This window comes from Manis pentadactyla, chromosome 5 (assembly GCF_030020395.1).
Source record: "Manis pentadactyla isolate mManPen7 chromosome 5, mManPen7.hap1, whole genome shotgun sequence".
Lineage (NCBI taxonomy): Eukaryota > Metazoa > Chordata > Mammalia > Pholidota > Manidae > Manis > Manis pentadactyla.
The window spans coordinates 150,174,927-150,197,198 of NC_080023.1; the positions used below are offsets into that span (position 1 = coordinate 150,174,927).

Consider the following 22,272-nt stretch of genomic DNA (forward strand, 5'->3'; position numbering starts at 1 on the left):
ATAGAAACAGAAAAGTAGAATAGCAGTTACCAGGTACTGGGGGAAGGAGAAATGAGGAGTTGCTGCTTAATGAGTATGAAGTTTTAGTTTGGAATGACAGAGTTCTGGCAATGGATGGTGATGGTTGCACACTAATGTCTTAATGCCACTGTACAGTTTAAATGGTAAATTTTATGTTATGCACATTTTACCACAATTAGAAAAAAAGTTGGTTTTACCAAAACAATTCAATAGCATTTTCTTAGATGGGAAAATTTTACTATTCAAAAAACCATTAAAGTAAAACATGTAGGAAAAAAAAAGAATACAAAGAGAAATACATTTAAAAAATAACACACATGAGAAAATAACCAGTTTCTTGGATTTTGAAAGAAAGGAAGTAAAGCTGCCTGCCTCCCTTCCTTTCTTTTTTATTTCTTTCTGCTCTGACAATTAAAACACCAGCCACTACTGTTCAAAAGTATCCCAAAGGCAAGAGCATAAAAACTTATAACCCTAAATTCAGCTGCATAAGACATCATCAGCCTAGCAAACCCATTATAATGCAAATATTACAAAACAATCACCTCATTTCTCAAAAAGCATTTGGCTTTAAAATTAAAGGTGACATCAAAATTTATAGCAATACTTCTAAAACTCTGCTGTGGAAAAATCATTACATATGAGGCTTTAGAAATTGATGAAAATATGTATGCCTCTTTATTTTCCTGTTTGGTCAAAGGCAATTACACAAAATTATTTTTTAACATAAAAAAGATTATTTTAGTATGTCATAATTAACAATAATCCAGATAATTATGGTAATTTTCCTTTTAATTGTAACTTATATAATCAAATCCTTATTAGTTAGCTAGGTAAAACAGGGATAATATCCACGACAAGAAAAAGGCTGAATACCAAGAATAAAAACTTTAAGTAGAGGAAGGAATCAGATCTTATCTTTAATTTTGAAGCCTACCACTCTAACTTGTGACTTTACTGTAAAACTGGTTAAAAGAGCAGCTTTAGGGAGCAAATATAAGCTTGCAACATAAATCTATTAAAGTTCTACACTTAATAGAATCTGTTAAACAAATGTGAACAGCAAAGACACTACACTAATCAAATTTAGTTCCTGAGTTTAGGAAAACGAGAACTGAAAAATTGAGGGAAATCTGTACACAGTATTAAGACCTCACTATTCCTAATCAAATGCAGTGGCAGAGAACACAAAGAGGGTGAGGTATCTACTTTTCTGACTCAAATGCTCCTTACTTACTAGGACTTCATAAGCCTTCAAATGTTACATTACTTAATTACGTAGGGAAAATTGTGCATGGTTAAATAATTGAATAAGAAAAAAATCTCAGAAAGTCTGATTTGATAAAATAGGAAATCATGAATAGAAAAATTGCTTCACAACATTTTCCAAACTCAAATGCAAAGATCTTTTGTTAGACTGCTGGATGATCTTTCTTTATGTTTTTTGATGATAGCTTTCCTGTTGTCCTAAGCAAAATGTGTCACCTCTTACACACAAGTACCCACATACTCTACTTGCTGGTGACCGGGGATTCAACAGTCCTGCTTAGACCTCTGACACAGCATCTCCAGCCAGAGGGTCTTTACACTGGAGGGCTGAAAATCCATAAAACCCATGTAAAGCAACAAAGAGTCGACATTTTATAGACTAGGAAAAAACAACACATAACTTGGATGTTTAAAGGTAATTACAGCCTAGAAATTAGAAATTAACTAGGGCAAAGAAATTATGATCTAATGTCACAGAAGGGTAATATTAAGGTGACATGACAAAGTAAAACGTAGCTATCTTATTACTTGTTAAAATACATCACAGCTGTAAAGTCCATAATCTACATTTTAACACATAATGAATACTTGTTTCTGTTACTCTTTCCAATGAGGTTAATATGGAAGCAACTTAGGGAAAGTAAACATGCAGCCACAGATGCACAAGGTTACCACAGACCACAAGCAGGGGAAATACGATGAATATTGTACACCGTAAAAGAGACAACAGACACAAGGTGAGTGGCTCACCTCTTCTGTCCTTCGAGTCAGAATTACCTGTGTAGTAAGTGAAAAATAGAAACATTCATTCAAAGAGAAACATTACTATTCAATATAAGGTACGACAAAATAAGCTCTAGGAATATAGATACTTTCTTCTGTGTATGCTGGAGCTAGAATGAGGTACCCTTCAACAACTGAGAAACAAGATTGCCTAGATGCACTAAACTTTAATCAGTGATTTGTCCTTCTCCCTTAGGACAAAAACAATACTGTATCAGTACTCATAAAAAGTATAAGAATACAAAGAGAAAAAAAAAAAGAATACAAAGAGAAGTATAAATATTATAGTATTAGAGGTCTGCATGTCTTTTAGGCCATTCAAATGCAACAGGGCAAAATTAAGGATATAAAAGACCTAAATGATAACAGGTAAAAAAATCTAACTGGTATAGACCAAACTCTGTATACTAACAGAAAGAACCTTTCCAGAGGCTTGTGGAATATCCACAATTACTAACGATAGCTTCCTTCTGCAACGCAAAAAAGCTAGATGACCAACTGGGGAAAAATACTTGCAACTTTATCATAGGAGGGCAAAGGGCTCATTTCCCTGACAGTAAAGAACTTCTATGAATGAGTCAAATCAACTTGACATTCTAGTAAGAAAAACAGGCAAAGGATAACAACAGCGCATCCTCAGAAGAAGAAATATAAACAATCCCTTCCAAATATGGAAAGATGCTCAACCTCACTCAGTGAGATGCAAATTAAAGCTACACTGAGATGCTAATTTTCACCTGTCAGACTGGCAGAGATCCAGAAGTCTGATACCCTACTGCATTCACCAGAGTGTAGGAAAACAGTAAATAACTCTGACACATGGCTTCCTGGTGTGTTTCCCAATAGATGGAAATCTGGCAATATCCATCAATTGACAAATGCACACTTAAAATAATTTATCCTATTAATACTCTTATGTACACTTGAAATGACAAATTGCATTTGTAAGAGTACTCTAAAAACAACCTTAAGGTATACTGATAGGGCTGGATAAATATATAAATATCTGTATAACGAAGCAGCTCTTTAATTTGGAACAAATATGATCAGTTAATTGAAAAAAGCAATGTACAGAAATGTACATAGTACATTTATCATTTGTGTTATATGTGGAAGAAAAAGGAATACATATACATCCATTTGCTTATTTTAAAAAGAAAAACAGAAACTCAAAGCAAAGGTCAATAGTAAAGAAAAATTAAGATTAAAGAATTAAAAAACACTCCCTAAATTACAGTTTCATCAAAATTCAAATAATAGGAGTTATAGAAGAAGAGAACAGAGAATATGGAAGAGGGGAGAAAGTTTTGGAAGAAATATAGGAAAAATTCCCACAACTGAAGGACCAAGGCTCTAAAGATCCTACCAAGTACCAAGCATAATGAGTGACAAGATTCACATCAAGACACATTTCTGTGAAATTTCAGGACACTAATGATAAAGAGAATATCTTAAAACAAACAAACAAACAAAGAATTACGTATCAGGATAGCAACAGAATCCTCCAAACCTGGGAATATAGAGTCAGTTAGGGCAATGCTTTAAAAAGTCTAGGAAAAAAATATTTGCTTAAATTCTATACACAGCCCTAAAGATTTTTTTAGACATGTAAGGTCTCATACAATTTACCTCCCACGGACCCCTTTCTCAGGAAGCTACTGAGGATATTTCAAATGATGGGGTAATCCAAGAAGAAGCCAATATGGAAGCCAAGAAGCAAAGAGAACTCCCACAATGACAGAGAAGGGGATTCCAAGACTGACAGCTGGGCAGCAGCCCAGTGATCAATAAGCCCAGACCTGAGTGAGACAACAGAGGATTCAGGAGGAAGATCTCTAACTGATTATCTAATAGGCCTGCCTTTGTGCAAAACTGTGTTGAGAGGCTATGTGTGGGAAGTGTTGGAAGAATTGGCTAGCAACAGGCAAACAGGACTAAAGAAACAAAAATACAAGGAAATTATTAAATCCAGAAAAATGTGTACAAGAAAGGAAAAACAATCACTTTACACCTACAGCTCAGCATAGAGCTATTTCATAGTTATAATAATAAAAAACATAAAATACTTATTTAACCAAAAGTCATGATGTAAAATGATGGAAGGATTGGTAAGATGGTGGTGATGAGTAGGATGTGGGGTTTCAGACTACGACATCTTGATGTACCATACAGGTTTCCATGCGTTTTAGTGATCTTGAATAAAAGACACCAGTGAAATGTAGTCTCAGTCTCCTCTGTGAAATATGTTAACTGTACAATAACTGGTTTCTTAGCTATGGCATAATTTGGATCTAAATCAGATTGTAGAAAACTCAGTTTCCTAACAACAGTGTGGGAAGACCACAAAAGTAAGACATAGGCCTTTGCTACTTGATATCCATAAGTACGGCAAATCATTTAACTTTCATAGTTTAATTAAGCATCTACTAAAAGGAGGTAATTACCCATGGTCATCCCAGAGAACTGTTAAATGAAGGACAGTACAGAATAGAAGTTAAGAACATAGGCTGTGGAGTCAGTCAGGCTTGGGTTACAGTCTCACTTTTTCCACTTACTAACAATTCAGCTTGTACAAGTTATTCTGTCTTTTCTCCCAAAGCAATGGCCATAACTCACAGCAAGGAATACATTTCACATCTTACTTAGTATGTGCTTGTATATAACTGAAACAAAGGTTTCACAAAATGCTACATACAACATGAGAAGAATAGAAATAGATTAATTCTTTAAAAAAAACAAAACACTTGTGGTGGTCCACTAAACTGATTTCATGAATTGGTCATGACCTGTACTTGGAAAAACACTCCCTAAATTACAGTTTCATCACTGTAAATCTCCTTCATCTAAAAACAAAATAAAATCTACTTCATATGATTCATAGGATATTTCAGAGGATTAGTCTATAAAACTCTTAATATAATGCCTAGCACTTAAAAATAGTACATCCCATTTGCAGATGCCATTGTGAATGCTTTACCCATAGTAACTCATTTAATCCTAATAGCTCTTCTCTGAGACAAATCTATTATTATCATTCATTCTTATTTTACAGATGAAGAAAGTGAGGTACAGAGATTAAATAAGCTTGTCTATGGTCATATAGCTACTGCATGGCACAGATGGGATTCAAACTTTTGTAGTATGGCTCAGTAGACTGTGCTCTTAGCTGCAAATGCTATAGTCTCTAACAGTACAAAACATGGGATTAAAACAGACAGGGTCCAGGTTGTAGGTCTAGCTAAAAAACGTCATCTGTAGTAGCCAAACAAGAGTCAGTTCAGCAAATACTTTCTGAATGCCTCCCATGAGCCAAATGTAATTCCACTTAGAGGCACTCACCATCTAACAAGAAATATGAGCCAAGGGAATAAGACTACAGAGGAACAGAGATTTTTGCTAGGATGACAGTTACATAGCTATCAGGGAACAATTATTTCCTTTATTCCTTGCAGAAGCCCTTTGAGGGACCCTCAAAGGATATTCCCCAGAATCTTTCTTCTTAACTGTATGTTAACCAGATATTCCTGAGAATTCCCTTTATCTAGGTTTCATTACTTTGTTCTTTTACAGACCTGGACTCTGAGACTCAAAGAGGTCAGAAAACTGCCCTTCCCCACATGGTCTCAGACTGAGGGCTCTGATCCTATCTCTGGAGCCACTTCTAATTCAACCAGTGACTGAAGGAGAGAAGTGGGTTGGGCTGAGGCCCTGAACAAACTGGCAGGGCAACTTAACCATTTCCCTAAGCTTCTCTTTCTAACTCCACCCCTAGCCATAGGCCTCCCACTTCACATCTAATTGTTGTGGACACCAAGGCCCATGGTCTCATCATCCCCATGGATCCCTTCCATTCAAGGCTAATCCTATGACTCAGCTTCTGTATCCTTTCATCTTACTCTCTAGCATCAATTACCTCCCCCTTGGCTTGTATTTTCAACTTTCTTCTCTACCTTTAAACATAACTAAGCCTCCCCAATATAACCAGGATATCCCCCGGAATCTTTCTTCTTTTCCTCTTAACTCTTATGTTAACTGGATATTCCTGAGAATTCCCTATGCTTAGGTTTCATTACTTTGCTCAGACAATTTTACATAGGTCAAGAAATTTTATGGCTAGAAAACACAAACAAAAATAATAAAAGGGTGAATAGATTCAAAGAGCCAACACAAGAACAAACTGAAACCATTTCTAGTACCTGAAGGAGGGAAAGTTTCTGGAGTGGTCACTGCAGTGCTGGAATTCCCCTCCCAAGGTTTTGTTCTGGTATCTGGAAGACCCGTTCCATTTGGTGAAATTGTAGTGACTACAGAATCAGTGCTTGCTGTTCTTGTGGTCCTACTGTCAGAGTCTGAAGAATTGACAGTGGTTACATAGGTGGCTCCCAGAGTTAGGTTTGGGCTAAATGTTGATGTCACAGAAAGGGAAGTTACTGAAGAAGTAGGACTTGAAGTTTTGGTCTCTTCTTTAACTGACCCTGCTGTCGATGTTTTAATAGATCTTGTAACGCTTACTGAAGGTGAAACTACAAACACCAAAAAAATAAGTTAATATCACATGAAGAATACGTTAGCTCAAAAGTTACGAGACTCAAAGCAAGCTCTAATAAACTCTGAAACACTTAGAAACCAAACAAAGACCAGATACACACTCTTGTACACACGTTACCTAACGCTGGACCTTCCTACCACCTCCAAAGGACTACTGCCTGAGGAAGGAATAACTTAGATTCTTTACTTAGTTCCTCAGAATCAATGCATATGAGTCACAAATGGCAACTTTTTTTTTTTTTTTTTTTACTTTTCAGGAATGAACAGTCTATTTATTTAGAGTACTATGTGGTATACGGAACAATGCTGAGCATTCAATATGATGCAGAGATTTCCAAAGACACACACTTACTATCACTTTTAAGTAAAACTAATATTTTTCTTTCTTTAATACGACCTACATCTTCAATTTTGGGTTATTAAATGTAAAAGTAAAATTATCTTCTGAAAACCAGCCTTATCAAGTGACAATTTACCTGTGGTAGTATTGTTGGCACCTATGCGTATCACAGTACTGCCCAGTAGAACAAGAATGAGCCAGGAATCCATGCTGACCTGGAAAACAGACAGCCATGTTAGATAAGGCCCTATATTATTGTAACTACGTCCAAAGTACTCAGCAAAGGGGTACTTTGGGCAAAATTTCCCCAGCTATTAAAATGTGCACACAGGACCAATGATCTTTAGGAAGTCTGATATGCACATTTCCCCAGGAATCGAACCACTTAATTAAATCCTTAAACAAATATAAATAAGATTTAATAAGGACAAACTTTTTAGAGAAGTTATTATTAACCTTGGCTGCACTTTAGAATCACCCAAAGAACTTAAAAATATCCCTGTGCCAGACTGCATCTCTGGGGGTGAGAGCTAGGTAGCAGCCTTTCTAAAAGCTCCCCTGGTGATAGCCACATGCAGCTTTAGCATCTTCAGCATGAGAAATATGGAAAAGGTAGCCTGGCTGCATGAATGCAATGCCCTTCAAAGCAGACATTGTGTATGTGTGTGTGTGTGTGTGTGTGTGTGTGTGTGTGTGTGTGTAATATCTCAACCTTGATTCTATCTCAGACCTGATCAGAAGGTTATGGCACATTCTCATTGGTAATAGTGGCTCATTTATCCATTCAGATATTTGTGCCCTACACTGAATGAGATACTAAGAAAACAACTGGGAAGCAATACACTCACAGGTCACATCTTCACAGGACTCACAGCCTAGAGGTAATTCAATACGGTAGTGACTCTCCAAGGGAAGCAGGACAATGCCTCTCCAAGGGGCATGTAAGAATCTCTGAAGATAGGAGGGGAGATTCATATACACCCTAGGTGTTTGCCTCTGGTACGAGCAAGCATGCTTAGCAGGAAAATGGGTTCAGCAGGTGACTTTTCCAAGATGCAGCCATGCAAGATATGACCACTTTCCTACTCTTCCCACTTGACCATAACCCAAAATTGGGAAAACATACAAGTCCCTCCATGAGAGTTAGGAAAAAGATTGGAAGGCCAATTATTGTATATGTATACATATGTATTCTTGATAAATCAACAGGAAATGGTTAGGGGAAAAATAACTGTATTTGAGGGGAGAGGGTTAGACCATCACTTTATTCCATACAAAATAAAATCCAGATGTGTTGAGGAATTAAATGCTTAAAAACACATATTAAATGGGAATAAATGAAATTATGTGAGCTCAAGATGAGGAAGGATTTTCTAAACATAAAGGCAATGGAAGAAATAACAAAGGTAAACAGGAAAATCTGACAGTAGAAAAAAATAAAAGCTTCTAAATGTAAGAGAAATCAATCTTTTTTTTTTTTTTTTTAATAATTATTTTTTATTGAAGGGTAGTTGACACACAGTATTACATTACATGAGTTTCAAGTGTACAACACAGTGGTAGAACATTTATATACATAATTCTAGGTTCCAGCTATCACCCTACCAGGCTGTTACAATATCTTGACTATATTCCTTATGCTATACATTACATCCCGGTTACTAATTTATTTTACCATTGGAAGTCTGTCCTTTTTTTTTTTTTTGTGAGGGCATCTCTCATATTTATTGATCAAATGGTTGTTAACGACAATAAAATTCTGTATAGGGGAGTCAATGCTCAATGCACAATCATTATTCCACCCCAAGCCTAATTTTTGTCAGTCTCCAATCTTCTGAGGCATAACAAACAAGTTTTTACATGTAGAACAAATTCTTACATAATGAATAAGTTACATAGTGAACAGTACAAGGGCAGTCATCACAGAAACTTTCGGTTTTGCTCATGCATTATGAACTATAAACAGTCAGTTCAAATATGAATACTCATTTGGTTTTTATACTTGATTTATATGTGGATACCACATTTCTCTCTTTATTATTATTATTTTTAATAAAATGCTGAAGTGGTAGGTAGATACAAGATAAAGGTAGAAAACATAGTTTAGTGTTGTAAGAGAGCACATGTAGATGATCAGGTGTGTGCCTGTAGACTATGTGTTAATCCAAGCTAGACCAGGGCAATAAAACATCCACGTATGCAGAAGATTTCTCTCAGAACAGGGGGGTGAGGTTCTAAGCCTCACCTCTGTTGATCCCCAATTTCTCACCTGATGGCCCCCCTGCGACTGTGCCTGTCTTAGGTTGTTCCTCCCTTGAGGAATCTTACCCGTCTCTGGCTAACCAGTCATCTTCCGGGGCCATACAGGGAAATGTGAAGTTGGTAAGTGAGAGAGAAGCCTTATTGTTTGAAAAAGTTAGCTTTTTACTTCTTTGCATATTTATGCCCTGTGGCTTCTATGCCCAGCATTTGTCTTGAGGTATCTTTACCACTTGGAAGAATTATGATACTCGGTAAATTTGATATGAGGCACGAATTCTATTTAAGGGTTGTAATTAGGAAGGAAGAAGAAAAGCTATAGAAGTAGCAGGCGGAAGAAAACATGGGAAGATTGATTATTTCTTTGATATATCTTCTTGTAGAGTAACTTCAGCATGTATAGGTTTTAAGCTACTACTTAAATTGCACACACACATTAACATAATAGGAGTATAGTTACATAACCAAAGCATATCTGTAATTACCAGCCATCTGCAGTGAAACCAAGAAAACCAGTTAGGCACCTTAGGCATTTGTGAAAACTTATCTATGATATGGTGGATATTGTCCAAATGAACTTGAACAGTCTGAGAGAAATCAGACAAATTAAAACAACCCATTCCTGGGGACTGTTCACATGCCATATGTTCTTTTAACAATAAATAGTTTGTAGTTGTAAGACTTTGGAGCGCTACAATTTGCACTTCTCCAAATTCTTGGTTGAGTTCCAACAGTATAGATCCAGTCCAATTTTGTTGTTTTACTGTATGCACAGGCCAGCTTAGATATCTCCTTCCTCATTCCCATGGCAGGTCCAGGAACTGGTGGGATGAGTGCATCTACAGCTGTAGCAGTGCGTGGATCTTTGTTGGGGTTTTTTGATGATCATCTTCTGGCATGAGTCTTCCAGAGGGTGCAGATGTTGGAAGTTCTTTTTCATATCGTATCTTAGTTCATTTTCGGGGTAGCCCAATTAGGCTTTGATCCTCTGTATAAACACAAACAGACCCTTTGCCTACACTTTTATATGCCCTTTATACCCTTGTGTAGAACTCGTTGGAGGTTACCACACAGGAACTGCCCTTTTTTTTTTTTTTGCTATCACTAATCTACACTTACATGACGAATATTATGTTTACTAGGCTCTCCCCTATACCAGGTCTCCCCTATAAACCCCTTTACAGTCACTGTCCATCAGCATAGCAAAATGTTGTAGAATCACTACTTGCCTTCTCTGTGTTGTACAGCCCTCCCTTTTCTCCTACCCCCCCATGCATGTTAATCTTAATACCCCCCTACTTCTCCCCCCCTTATCCCTCCCTACCCACCCATCCTCCCCAGTCCCTTTCCCTTTGGTACCTGTTAGTCCATTCTTGAGTTCTGTGATTCTGCTGCTGTTTTGTTCCTTCAGTTTTTCCTTTGTTCTTATATTCCACAGATAAGTGAAATCATTTGGTATTTCTCTTTCTCCGCTTGGCTTGTTTCACTGAGCATAATACCCTCCAGCTCCATCCATGTTGCTGCAAATGATTGGATTTGCCCTTTTCTTATAGCTGAGTAGTATTCCATTGTGTATATGTACCACATCTTCTTTATCCATTCATCTATTGATGGACATTTAGGTTGCTTCCAATTCTTGGCTATTGTAAATAGTGCTGCAATAAACATAGGGGTGCATCTGTCTTTCTCAAACTTGATTGCTGCATTCTTAGGGTAAATTCCTAGGAGTGGAATTCCTGGGTCAAATGGTAAGTCTGTTTTGAGCATTTTGATGTACCTCCATACTGCTTTCCACAATGGTTGAACTAACTTACATTCCCACCAGCAGTGTAGGAGGGTTCCCCTTTCTCCACAGCCTCGCCAACATTTGTTGTTGTTTGTCTTTTGGATGGCAGCCATCCTTACTGGTGTGAGGTGATACCTCATTGTAGTTTTAATTTGCATTTCTCTGATAATTAGCGATGTGGAGCATCTTTTCATGTGTCTGTTGGCCATCTGTATTTCTTTTTTGGAGAACTGTCTGTTCAGTTCCTCTGCCCATTTTTTAATTGGGTTATTTGTTTTTTGTTTGTTGAGGCGTGAGAGCTCCTTATATATTCTGGACGTCAAGCCTTTATCGGATGTGTCATTTTCAAATATATTCTCCCATACTGTAGGGATCCTTCTTGTTCTATTGATGGTGTCTTTTGCTGTACAGAAGCTTTTCAGCTTAATATAGTCCCACTTACTCATTTTTGCTGTTGTTTTCCTTGCCCGGGGAGATATGTTCAAGAAGAGGTCACTCATGTTTATGTCTAAGAGGTTTTCGCCTATGTTTTCTTCCAGGAGTTTAATGGTTTCATGGCTTACATTCAGGTCTTTGATCCATTTTGAGTTTACTTTTGTATATGGGGTTAGACAATGGTCCAGTTTCATTCTCCTACATGTAGCTGTCCAGTTTTGCCAGCACCACCTGTTGAAGAGACTGTCATTTCGCCATTGTATGTCCATGGCTCCTTTATCAAATATTAATTGACCATATATGTCTGGGTTAATGTCTGGATTCTCTAGTCTGTTCCATTGGTCTGTGGCTCTGCTCTTGTGCCAGTACCAAATTGTCTTGATTACTATGGCTTTATAGTAGAGCTTGAAGTTGGGGAGTGAGATCCCCCCTACTTTATTCTTCTTTCTCAGGATTGCTTTGGCTATTCGGGGTCTTTGGTGTTTCCATATGAATTTTTGAATTATTTGTTCCAGTTCATTGAAGAATGTTGCTGGTAGTTTCATAGGGATTGCATCAAATCTGTATATTGCTTTGGGCAGGATGGCCATTTTAACGATATTAATTCTTCCTAGCCACGAGCATGGGATGAGTTTCCATCTGTTAGTGTCCCCTTTAATTTCTCTTAAGAGTGACTTGTACTTTTCAGAGTATAAGTCTTTCACTTCTTTGGTTAGGTTTATTCCTAGGTATTTTATTTTTTTTGATGCAATTGTGAATGGAGTTGTTTTCCTGATTTCTCTCTCTGTTGGTTCATTGTTAGTATATAGGAAAGCCACAGATTTCTGTGTGTTGATTTTGTATCCTGCAACTTTGCTGTATTCCGATATCAGTTCTAGTAGTTTTGGGGTGGAGTCTTTAGGGTTTTTTATGTACAGTATCATGTCATCTGCAAATAGTGACAGTTTAACTTCTTCTTTACCAATCTGGATTCCTTGTATTTCTTTATTTTGTCTGATTGCCGTGGCTAGGACCTCCAGTACTATGTTAAATAACAGTGGAGAGAGTGGGCATCCCTGTCTAGTTCCCGATCTCAGAGGAAATGCTTTCAGCTTCTCGCTGTTCAATATAATGTTGGCTGTGGGTTTATCATAGATGGCCTTTATTATGTTGAGGTACTTGCCCTCTATTCCCATTTTGCTGAGAGTTTTTAACATGAATGGATGTTGAACTTTGTCAAATGCTTTTTCAGCATCTATTGAGATGATCATGTGGTTTTTGCCTTTCTTTTTGTTGATGTGGTGGATGATGTTGATGGACTTTCGAATGTTGTACCATCCTTGCATCCCTGGAATGAATCCCACTTGGTCATGGTGTATGATCCTTTTGATGTATTTTTGAATTCGGTTTGCTAATATTTTGTTGAGTATTTTTGCATCTACGTTCATCAGGGATATTGGTCTGTAGTTTTCTTTTTTGGTGGGGTCTTTGCCTGGTTTTGGTATTAGGGTGATGTTAGCTTCATAGAATGAGTTTGGGAGTATCCCCTCCTCCTCTATTTTTTGGAAGACTTTAAGGAGAATGGGTATTATGTCTTCCCTGTATGTCTGATAAAATTCCGAGGTAAATCCATCTGGCCCGGGGGTTTTGTTCTTTGGTAGTTTTTTGATTACCTCTTCAATTTCATTGCTGGTAATTGGTCTGTTTAGATTTTCTGTTTCTTCCTGGGTCAATCTTGGAAGGTTATATTTTTCTAGGAAGTTGTCCATTTCTCCTAGGTTTCCCAGCTTGTTAGCATATAGGTTTTCATAGTATTCTCCAATAATTCTTTGCATTTCCGTGGGATCCGTCGTGATTTTTCCTTTCTCGTTTCTGATACTGTTGATTTGTGTTGACTCTCTTTTCTTCTTAATAAGTCTGGCTAGAGGCTTATCTATTTTGTTTATTTTCTCGAAGAACCAGCTCTTGGTTTCATTGATTTTTGCTATTGTTTTATTCTTCTCAATTTTATTTATTTCTTCTCTGATCTTTATTATGTCCCTCCTTCTGCTGACCTTAGGCCTCATCTGTTCTTCTTTTTCCAATTTCGATAATTGTGACATTAGACCATTCATTTGGGATTGCTCTTCCTTTTTTAAATATGCTTGGATTGCTATATACTTTCCTCTTAAGACTGCTTTTGCTGTGTCCCACAGAAGTTGGGGCTTAGTGTTGTTGTTGTCATTTGTTTCCATATATTGCTGGATCTCCATTTTGATTTGGTCATTGATCCATTGATTATTTAGGAGCGTGTTGTTAAGCCTCCATGTGTTCGTGAGCCTCTTTGCTTTCTTTGTACAGTTTATTTCTAGTTTTATGCCTTTGTGGTCTGAAAAGTTGGTTGGTAGGATTTCAATCTTTTGGAATTTTCTGAGGCTCTTTTTGTGGCCTAGTATGTGGTCTATTCTGGAGAATGTTCCATGTGCACTTGAGAAGAATGTATATCCCGCTGCTTTTGGATGTAGAGTTCTATAGATGTCTATTAGGTCCATCTGCTCTACTGTGTTGTTCAGTGCTTCCGTGTCCTTACTTATTTTCTGCCCAGTGGATCTATCCTTTGGGGTGAGTGGTGTGTTGAAGTCTCCTAGAATGAATGCATTGCAGTCTATATCCCCCTTTAGTTCTGTTAGTATTTGTTTCACATATGCTGGTGCTCCTGTGTTGGGTGCATATATATTTAGAATGGTTATATCCTCTTGTTTGACTGAGCCCTTTATCATTATGTAGTGTCCTTCTTTATCTCTTGTTACTTTCTTTGTTTTGAAGTCTATTTTGTCTGATATTAGTACTGCAACCCCTGCTTTCTTCTCACTGTTGTTTGCTTGAAATATGTTTTTCCATCCCTTGACTTTTAGTCTGTACATGTCTTTGGGTTTGAGGTGAGTTTCTTGTAAGCAGCATATAGATGGGTCTTGCTTTTTTATCCATTCTGTTACTCTGTGTCTTTTGATTGGTGCATTCAACCCATTAACATTTAGGGTGACTATTGAAAGATATGTACTTATTGCCATTGCAGGCTTTAAATTCGTGCTTACCAAAGGTTCAAGGTTAGCCTCTTTAGTATCTTACTGCCTAACTTAGCTCGCTTATTGAGCTGTTATATACACTGTCTGGAGATTCTTTTCTTCTCTCCCTTCTTGTTCCTCCTCCTCGATTCTTCATATGTTGGGTGTTTTGTGCTGTGCTCTTTCTGGGAGTGCTCCCATCTAGAGCAGTCCCTGTAAGATGTTCTGTAGAGGTGGTTTGTGGAAAGCAAATTCCCTCAGCTTTTGTTTGTCTGGGAATTGTTTAATCCCACCGTCATATTTGAATGATAGTCGTGCTGGATACAGTATCCTTGGTTCAAGGCCCTTCTGTTTCATTGTATTAAATATATCATGCCATTCTCTTCTGGCCTGTAGGGTTTCTGTTGAGAAATCTGACGTTAGCCTGATGGGTTTCCCTTTATAGGTGACCTTTTTCTCTCTAGCTGCCTTTAACACTCTTTCCTTGTCCTTGATCTTTGCCATTTTAATTATTATGTGTCTTGGTGTTGCCCTTCTTGGATCCTTTCTGTTGGGGGTTCTGTGTATTTCCGTGGTCTGTTTGATTACTTCCTCCCCCAGTGTGGGGAAGTTTTCAGCAATTATTTCTTCTAAGATACTTTCCATCTCTTTGCCTCTCTCTTCTTCTTCTGGGACCCCTATAATACGGATATTGCTCCTTTTAGATTGGTCACACAGTTCTCTTAATATTGTTTCATTCCTGGAGATCCTTTTGTCTCTCTCTATGTCAGCTTCCATGCGTTCCTGTTCTCTGATTTCAATTCCATCAATGGCCTCTTGCATTCTATCCATTCTGCTTATAAACCCTTCCAGAGTTTGTTTCATTTCTGCGATCTCCTTTCTGGCATCTGTGATCTCTTTCCGGACTTCATCCCATTTTTCTTGCGTATTTCTCTGCATCTCTGTCAGCATGTTTATGATTCTTATTTTGAATTCTTTGTCAGGAAGACTGGTTAGGTCTGTCTCCTTCTCTGGTGTTGTCTCTGTGATCTTTGTCTGCCTGTAGCTTTGCCTTTTCATGGTGATAGGAATAGTCTGCAGAACTGGGACGAGTGACGGCTGGAAGGACTTCCTTTCTTGTTGGTTTGTGGCCCTCCTCTCCTGGGAGAACAGCGGCCTCTAGTGGCTTGTGCTGCGCAGCTGCGCGCAGACAGGGTTTCTGCTTCCTGCCCGGCTGCTATGGAGTTAATCTCCGCTGTTGCTGTGGGCGTGGCCTGGCTCAGGCAGCTACTCCAAAATGGTGGAGTCGCGTTGGAGCAGGAGCTGCTGGGAGGCTATTTATCTCCGTAAGGGGCCTCCCTGCTCCCTGCAGCCCAGGGGTTAGGGTGCCCAGAGGTCCCGGATTCCCTACCTCTGGATTAAGTGTCCCGCCCTGCCCCTTTAAGACTTCCAAAAAGTACCCGCCAAAACAAAACAACGACCACAAAAAAAAACAAGAAAAAAAAATTTTTTTTAATTAAAAAAAAAAAAATTTTTTTTATTTAAAAAAAAAAGGTGGTCGTTCGTTTTTCTTTATTCTCTGGTGCCAGCCTCAGGCCTCTGCTCACCGGTCTTTCTGCCCTGTTTCCCTAATATTGGGGTCCCTGTCCCTTTAAGACTTCCAAACAGCGCTCGCCAAAACAAAGCAGCAAAAAAGCAAAAAAAAAAAAATGGTCGCGCGCTTTTCTTATGTCCTCTGTCGCCCAGCCTCCAGTGCCTGCTCACTGTTCTTGCTACCCTGTTTTCCCAGTATCGAGGGCCCTACACTCTGGCCCGGATGGCTGGGGCTGGGTGTTCGGCAGCCCTGGGCTCCGTCTCCCTCCCGCTCTGCCTGCTCTTCTCCCGCCGGGAGCTGGGGGGAGGGGCGCTCGGCTCCCGCGGGGCCGGGGCTTGTATCTTACCCCCTTCGCGAGGCGCTGGGTTCTCTCAGGTGTGGATGTGGTCTGGATATTGTCCTGTGTCCTCTGGTCTTTATTCTAGGAAGGGTTGTCTTTGTTATATTTTCATAGATATATGTTGTTTTGGGAGGAGATTTCCGCTGCTCTACTCACGCCGCCATCTTCCGCCCCAGCCGAAATCAATCTTAAAGAATGTTTGTAGGAAGATTTAATATTGTCAAAATGTCATTTCTTCCCAACTTGGTCTCCAGAGTCACTGCAATCTCAATTAAAATCTTAGCAAGTTACTTTGTGGATACTGACACTGCTTCTCAGGTTTGTATGCAGAGGCAAAAGACAGAATAGCCAACAATATTGAAGAACAAAGCTGGAAGACTAACAATACCTGATTTCAAGACTTACTATAAAGCAAAAGTAATCAAGACAGTGTAGTATTGGTGAAAGACCAAACAGATCAATACAAAAGAGCCCAGGTACAGACCCACATAAATTGATCTCTGACAAAGGAGCAAAGGCAATACAATGAGCAAAGGCAAACTTTTTCTATACATGGTGTTGGACAACTGGGCATACATATGCAAAAAACCCAAATCTAGACACAGACCTCATACTGTTCACAAAAATTAATTCAAAATGGATCATAGCCCTAAATGTAAAAGCAGAACTATAAAACTCCTAGAAGATAACACAGAAGAAAATAAAATGACCTTGAATATGGGGATGACTTAACACCAAAGGCATGACCCATGAAAAAAAGCTGGACTTTATTAAATTAAAAACTTTTGCTCTATAAAAGACAATGTCAGGAGAATGAGGAACAAGCCATAGATGGGAGAAAATATCTGCAAGAGACACATCTGCTAAAGGAGGGTTATCCAAACTATGCAAAGAACTATTAAAACTCAGTAAGTAAACTGCCAACTCAATTAAAAATGGTCAAAAGGCCTGAAGAAACACCTCATCAGAGAAGACAGAAAAATGGTAAATAAGCATATGAAAAGATGTTTAACAAGGCATGTCATTAGGAAACTGAAAATTGAGACAACGATGAGATTCCACAACACACCTATCACAATGGCCAAAATCCAAAACCCTGACACCACTGAATACTTCTATGGTGTGGAGGAACAGGGACTCTCATTCACTGCTGGTAAGAATGAAATGTGGTACTTTGGAAGATAATAAAACTAAACATGCTCTTAACCATATTGAGGCAGAGTAGGGACATGGGATAAGCTTCATGATTAATTTTTCCTGCCTACGATGAAAAATGCCAGGATACAAATAGTATAGTAAAAACAGTAGGAGTGAGATATCACCTCATACAAGTTAGGATGGCCAACATCCAAGACAAGGAACAAAAAATGCTGGCAAGGATGCAGAGAAAGGGGAACCCTCCTACACTGCTGGTGGGAATATAAATTAGTTCAACCTTTGTGGAAAGCAATATAGAAGTTCCTCAAAAAACTAAAAATGGAAATACTATTTGACCCAGGTATTCCACTCGTAGGAATTTACCCAAAGAAAACAAAATCCCAGATTCAAAAAGACGTATGTACTTGCTGCACTGATGGATAGTGACTGCATTGGGGTATGGGTGGGGATTTGATAATATGCATAAATGTAGTAACCACGTTGTTTTTTCATGTGAAACCTTCATAAGAGTGTATATCAATCATACCTTAATAAAAAAAAAAGACATATACACCCCTTATGTTTAATGCAGCACTATTTACAACAGCCAAGATATGGAAGCAACCTAAGTGTCCATCAGTAGATGAATGCATAAAGAAGATGTGGGACATATACACAATGGAATGCTATCCAGCCATAAGAAGAAAACAAATCTCACCATTTGCAACAACATGAATAGAGGTAGAGGGTATTATGTTCAGTGAAATAAGCCAGACGGAGAAAGACAAGTACCAAATGATTTCCCTCATTTGTGGAGTATAGCAACAAAACAAAACCAAAGGAAAAAAACAGCAGCAGACTCACGGATTCACGGAAGGGGGTGGGGAGGTGGAAACGGTGGGTGGGGAGGGAGGGAGGAAGGGGCACTATGATTAGCACACATAATGTAGGGAGGTCACGGGGAAGGCAGTATAGCACAGAGAAGACAAGTAATGATTCTATAGCACCTTACTATGCTGATGGTGAGTGATTGCAGTGGGGTGTTCAGGGGGATTCGATAATACACGTGAATGTTGTAACCACAATGTTGCTCATCTGCAACTTTCATAAGATTGTAATCAATGATACCTTAATAAAAAAAAAGTCCGAACTTAACCTAATTATCAGCATGTCAAGAGAAAAAAAAAAAGAACAGTTAAGGCTAAGATTCCATTTTAAAACCAGGGAGTAAGTAAGAAGGCAAGATTCCTAACATATTTTATAGTAATCAGCCAATAACCTACCCTATCTTAAGTCAGGGCAAGTAGTCCTAAATGGTATGTCCCCACTACTCCAAGAACTACTATCTTTGAGAAGAACAGGATCAAGAAATTCCTTGTGATAAGTTTATCTTACAGAATATCTAGAGGACTGACTATGGTTACTTGACATATCTCTCACTGGAGACAGACACTGTAAGACCACATGTCAAGGCTATGTCTCCCCCTACCCTCCTAATCCAGCCCTTTGCCCCATTCTTGAAAGCCTTAAAAGAGAATCCTAAGCATTTAAGTGCACCTCCTCTCTGAGGCTGCCTGTACTCCCCTTTCTTTGAGTATGTATTTCACCTCTACATAAAGCCTTCTTGTTGCTCAACTTACTGTGTTTTGTCTCCATGTTCTTCTATGCCTCTTGGGAGGTTAATAAGAGACCCCTTCTCCCAGTGGTAAGCATCTTTGTACTTTGCTATTTCATTCAATTTTCTAGACTTAAGCACAAGTCTTCACTCTCTCTGTTCAACTTCAGACAAGTAGGCAAGGGCTACTAAGATCTCTGATTTAGGCTTGCAAGTTCCCATTGGCTAGGTGACCTAACAATCATGCTCTTTAGCAACCTGCCCAAAAATCTGCTTTCTTTGCTTTGGTAAGTTGTCAGAACATAACTGCCCTCCATCCAGTGCTCTGTGGCTCCCTCCAAATCCTGGGGTGGTAGGGGTTTAGTTCCCACGCTGTGCAGATTCAAGTGGACACTGGACACTAGGTGACCCTGGCTTCAGGAGTTGGCAAGGGATTTGCACTATGGTCAGCAGTTCAGTGAACTTCCCTTTCCTCCCACTGTTCTTCCTTGTGCCCTAGAGCCTGCACAGTTGCTGCCATTCAGTACTACTTTTGCTTTAATAAATTTCTTCCTTCACTTCCTTCCTACACTCATCCAACCTGTTTGAGAATTCTTTCTTGATCAGAGTCAAGAAACCCTCCTATCCCTCAACCCCCCACCTCCTGTTCAGGTTGAGGTTTCACCTAGTGCACAGGAAGAGACCTCCCCAGATGCAGCTGCCTGACAACAATATGATCCAGCAATTGTGCTCCTTGGTATTTGCCCAAGAGAGTTGAAAGCATATGTCCACACAAAAACCAGCACATGATGTTTATAGAAGCTTTATTCATAATTACTGAAACTTGGAAGCAACCAAGATGTCCTTTGGTAGATGAATAGATAAATAAACTGTGGTACATCCAGACTATAGAATATTATTCGCCAATAAAAGGGAATGAGCTACAAAGGAGGAAGCTTAAATGAAAATTACTAAATGCATATAAGTAAAAGAAACCAATATGAAAAAACTACATATGGATGGTATGATTCCAATTATATGACATTCTTGAAAAGGCATGACTATGGAGACAATAAAAAGAGCTGTAGGAGGGAGGATCTAAGATGGCAGCATGAGTAGGACAGTGGAAATCTCCTCCCAAAACCATAAATATTTTTGAAAATACAACAAATACAACTATTCCTAAAAGAGAGACCAGAAGATACAGCACAACAACCAAGCTACATCTACATCTGCGAGAACCCAGCATCTCACGAAGGGGGTAAGATACAAGGAGCAGCCCGGAGGGACCCGAGCGCCCCACCCACCCCAGCTCCCAGGTGGAAGGAAAGGAGTTGGAGCGGGGAGGAAGAGGGAGCCCAGGACTGCTAAACACCCAGCTCTAGTCATCTGCACTGGGAGCACAGACACATAGTGCGTGGTATGCTGGATATTAGGGAAAAGGAACAGTAAAATCTGCGAGCGGGTCCCCACAGCTGGCGCCCCTGAGATAAAAGAAAAGCAAGTGCTTTTTGAAAGTCTTAAAGGGACAGGGACCCCACAGCTGTACGGAACCATCCTGACACACTCAGCCCAGCAGCTGGGAATCCAGGGGAACTCTGGGTGCCCTAACCCTCTGGGAGGCAGCACGGCTCTGAGGCCCTTCACGGCGATAAACAGCCTCCCATTCATTCTCCCTCCGGCGCGGCCCTGCCATAGCAGGGGAGCAGCCTGAGAGTGGCCACACCCAGAGCAACCGCACGGAGCCTCCTCCGCAGCCACCTGGGCAAGACTGAGGCCCCATCAGCACAGAGTTCCCCAGCACAAGCGGCTAGGGGTCGCTGTCCTTGCAGAAGAGGAAGGCGACAAGCAAGTGGGAAGGGACTTTGTTCTTCCAGCTGATACATGCGCCAACTGCCCACAACTACCACTATTGTCATGAAAAGTCAGAAGAATTTGATCCAGACAACAATCACATATACAACCCCCGAGGAGGAGCCTGGGGAGATAGACTTAACCAATCTTCCTGAAAAAGAATTCAAAATAAAGGTCATAACGATGCTGATGTAGATGCACAGAAATATACAAGAGCTAAAGGATCAAGTTGGGACGGAGAATACAGAAATGAAACAATCTCGAGAAGGACTTAAGAGTAGACTGGATGAGGTGCAAGAGGCCGTTAATGGAAAAGAAATCAGAGAACAGGAACACAGAGAAGCTGACACAGAGAGACATAGAAGGATCTCCACGAATGAAAGAATATTAAGAGAACTGTGTGACCAATCCAAACAGAACAATATGCACATTATAGGGGTACCAGAAGAAGAGGAGAGAGAAAAAAGGGATATAAAGTGTATTTGAAGAAATAATTGCTGAAAACTTCCCCAAACTGGGGGAGGAAATAGTCTCTCAGACCACGGAAGTGCACAGAACTCCCAACAGAAGAGACCCAAGGAGGACAACACCAAGACATAATAATTAAAATGGAAAAGATCAAGGACAAGGACAGAGTATTAAAGGTAGCCAGAGAGAGAAAAAAGATCACCTACAAAGGAAAACCCATCAGGCTATCATCAGACTTCTCAACAGAAACCTTACAGGCCAGAAGAGAATGGCATGATATATTTAATGCAATGAAACAGAAGGGCCTTGAGAATACTGTATCCAGCACGACTATCATTTAAATATGAAGGAGGGATTAAAAATTCCCAGACAAGCAAAAGTTGAGGGAATCTGTCTCCCACAAACCACCTCTACAGGGTATTTTAAAGGGACTGCTCTAGATGGAAGCACTCCTAAGGCTAAATAGATATCAACAGAGAAAATAAAATCACAGCAAAGAAAGCAGACCAACCAAATACTAACTAAAGGCAAAACATAAAATCAACTATTCACAAAAGCAGTCGAGGGAAACACAAAAGAGTACAGAATAAAACACCTAACATATAAAGAAAGGAGGAGGAGGAATAAGAAGGGAGAGAAATAAAGAATCATCAGATGGTGTTTATAATAGCTCAATAAGCAAGTTAAGTTAGACAGTTAGATAGTAAAGAAGCTACCCTTGAACCTTTGGTAACCATGAATCTAAAGCCTGCAATGGCAATAAGTACATAACTTTCAATAATCACCCTAAATGTAAATGGACTGAATGTACTGATCAAAAGACACAGAGTAATAGAATGGAT

The 22,272-nt window shown here is 39.3% G+C and overlaps 1 protein-coding gene across 9 annotated transcripts in view; it reads right to left on the reverse strand.

Annotated features, from left to right (window-relative positions):
• Positions 1–22,272, reverse strand: part of PTPRA (protein tyrosine phosphatase receptor type A) — a 237,877-nt gene that overhangs the window by 64,120 nt on the left and 151,485 nt on the right. For 3 of the 9 annotated variants that reach the window (XM_036924666.2, XM_036924664.2, XM_057502814.1), the window contains 3 exons: positions 7,098–7,176; positions 6,270–6,596; positions 2,041–2,067 (listed from right to left, as the gene is read on the reverse strand). In XM_036924666.2, coding sequence (XP_036780561.1) covers positions 2,041–2,067; positions 6,270–6,596; positions 7,098–7,170 — 427 coding nt within the window. In that variant the 5' untranslated portion in view covers positions 7,171–7,176. Of the gene's footprint in view, positions 1–2,040; positions 2,068–6,269; positions 6,597–7,097; positions 7,177–16,383; positions 16,565–22,272 lie in introns of those variants that run through there. The other 6 variants (XM_057502815.1, XM_036924667.2, XM_057502813.1 and 3 more) reach the window with 5 other exon arrangements.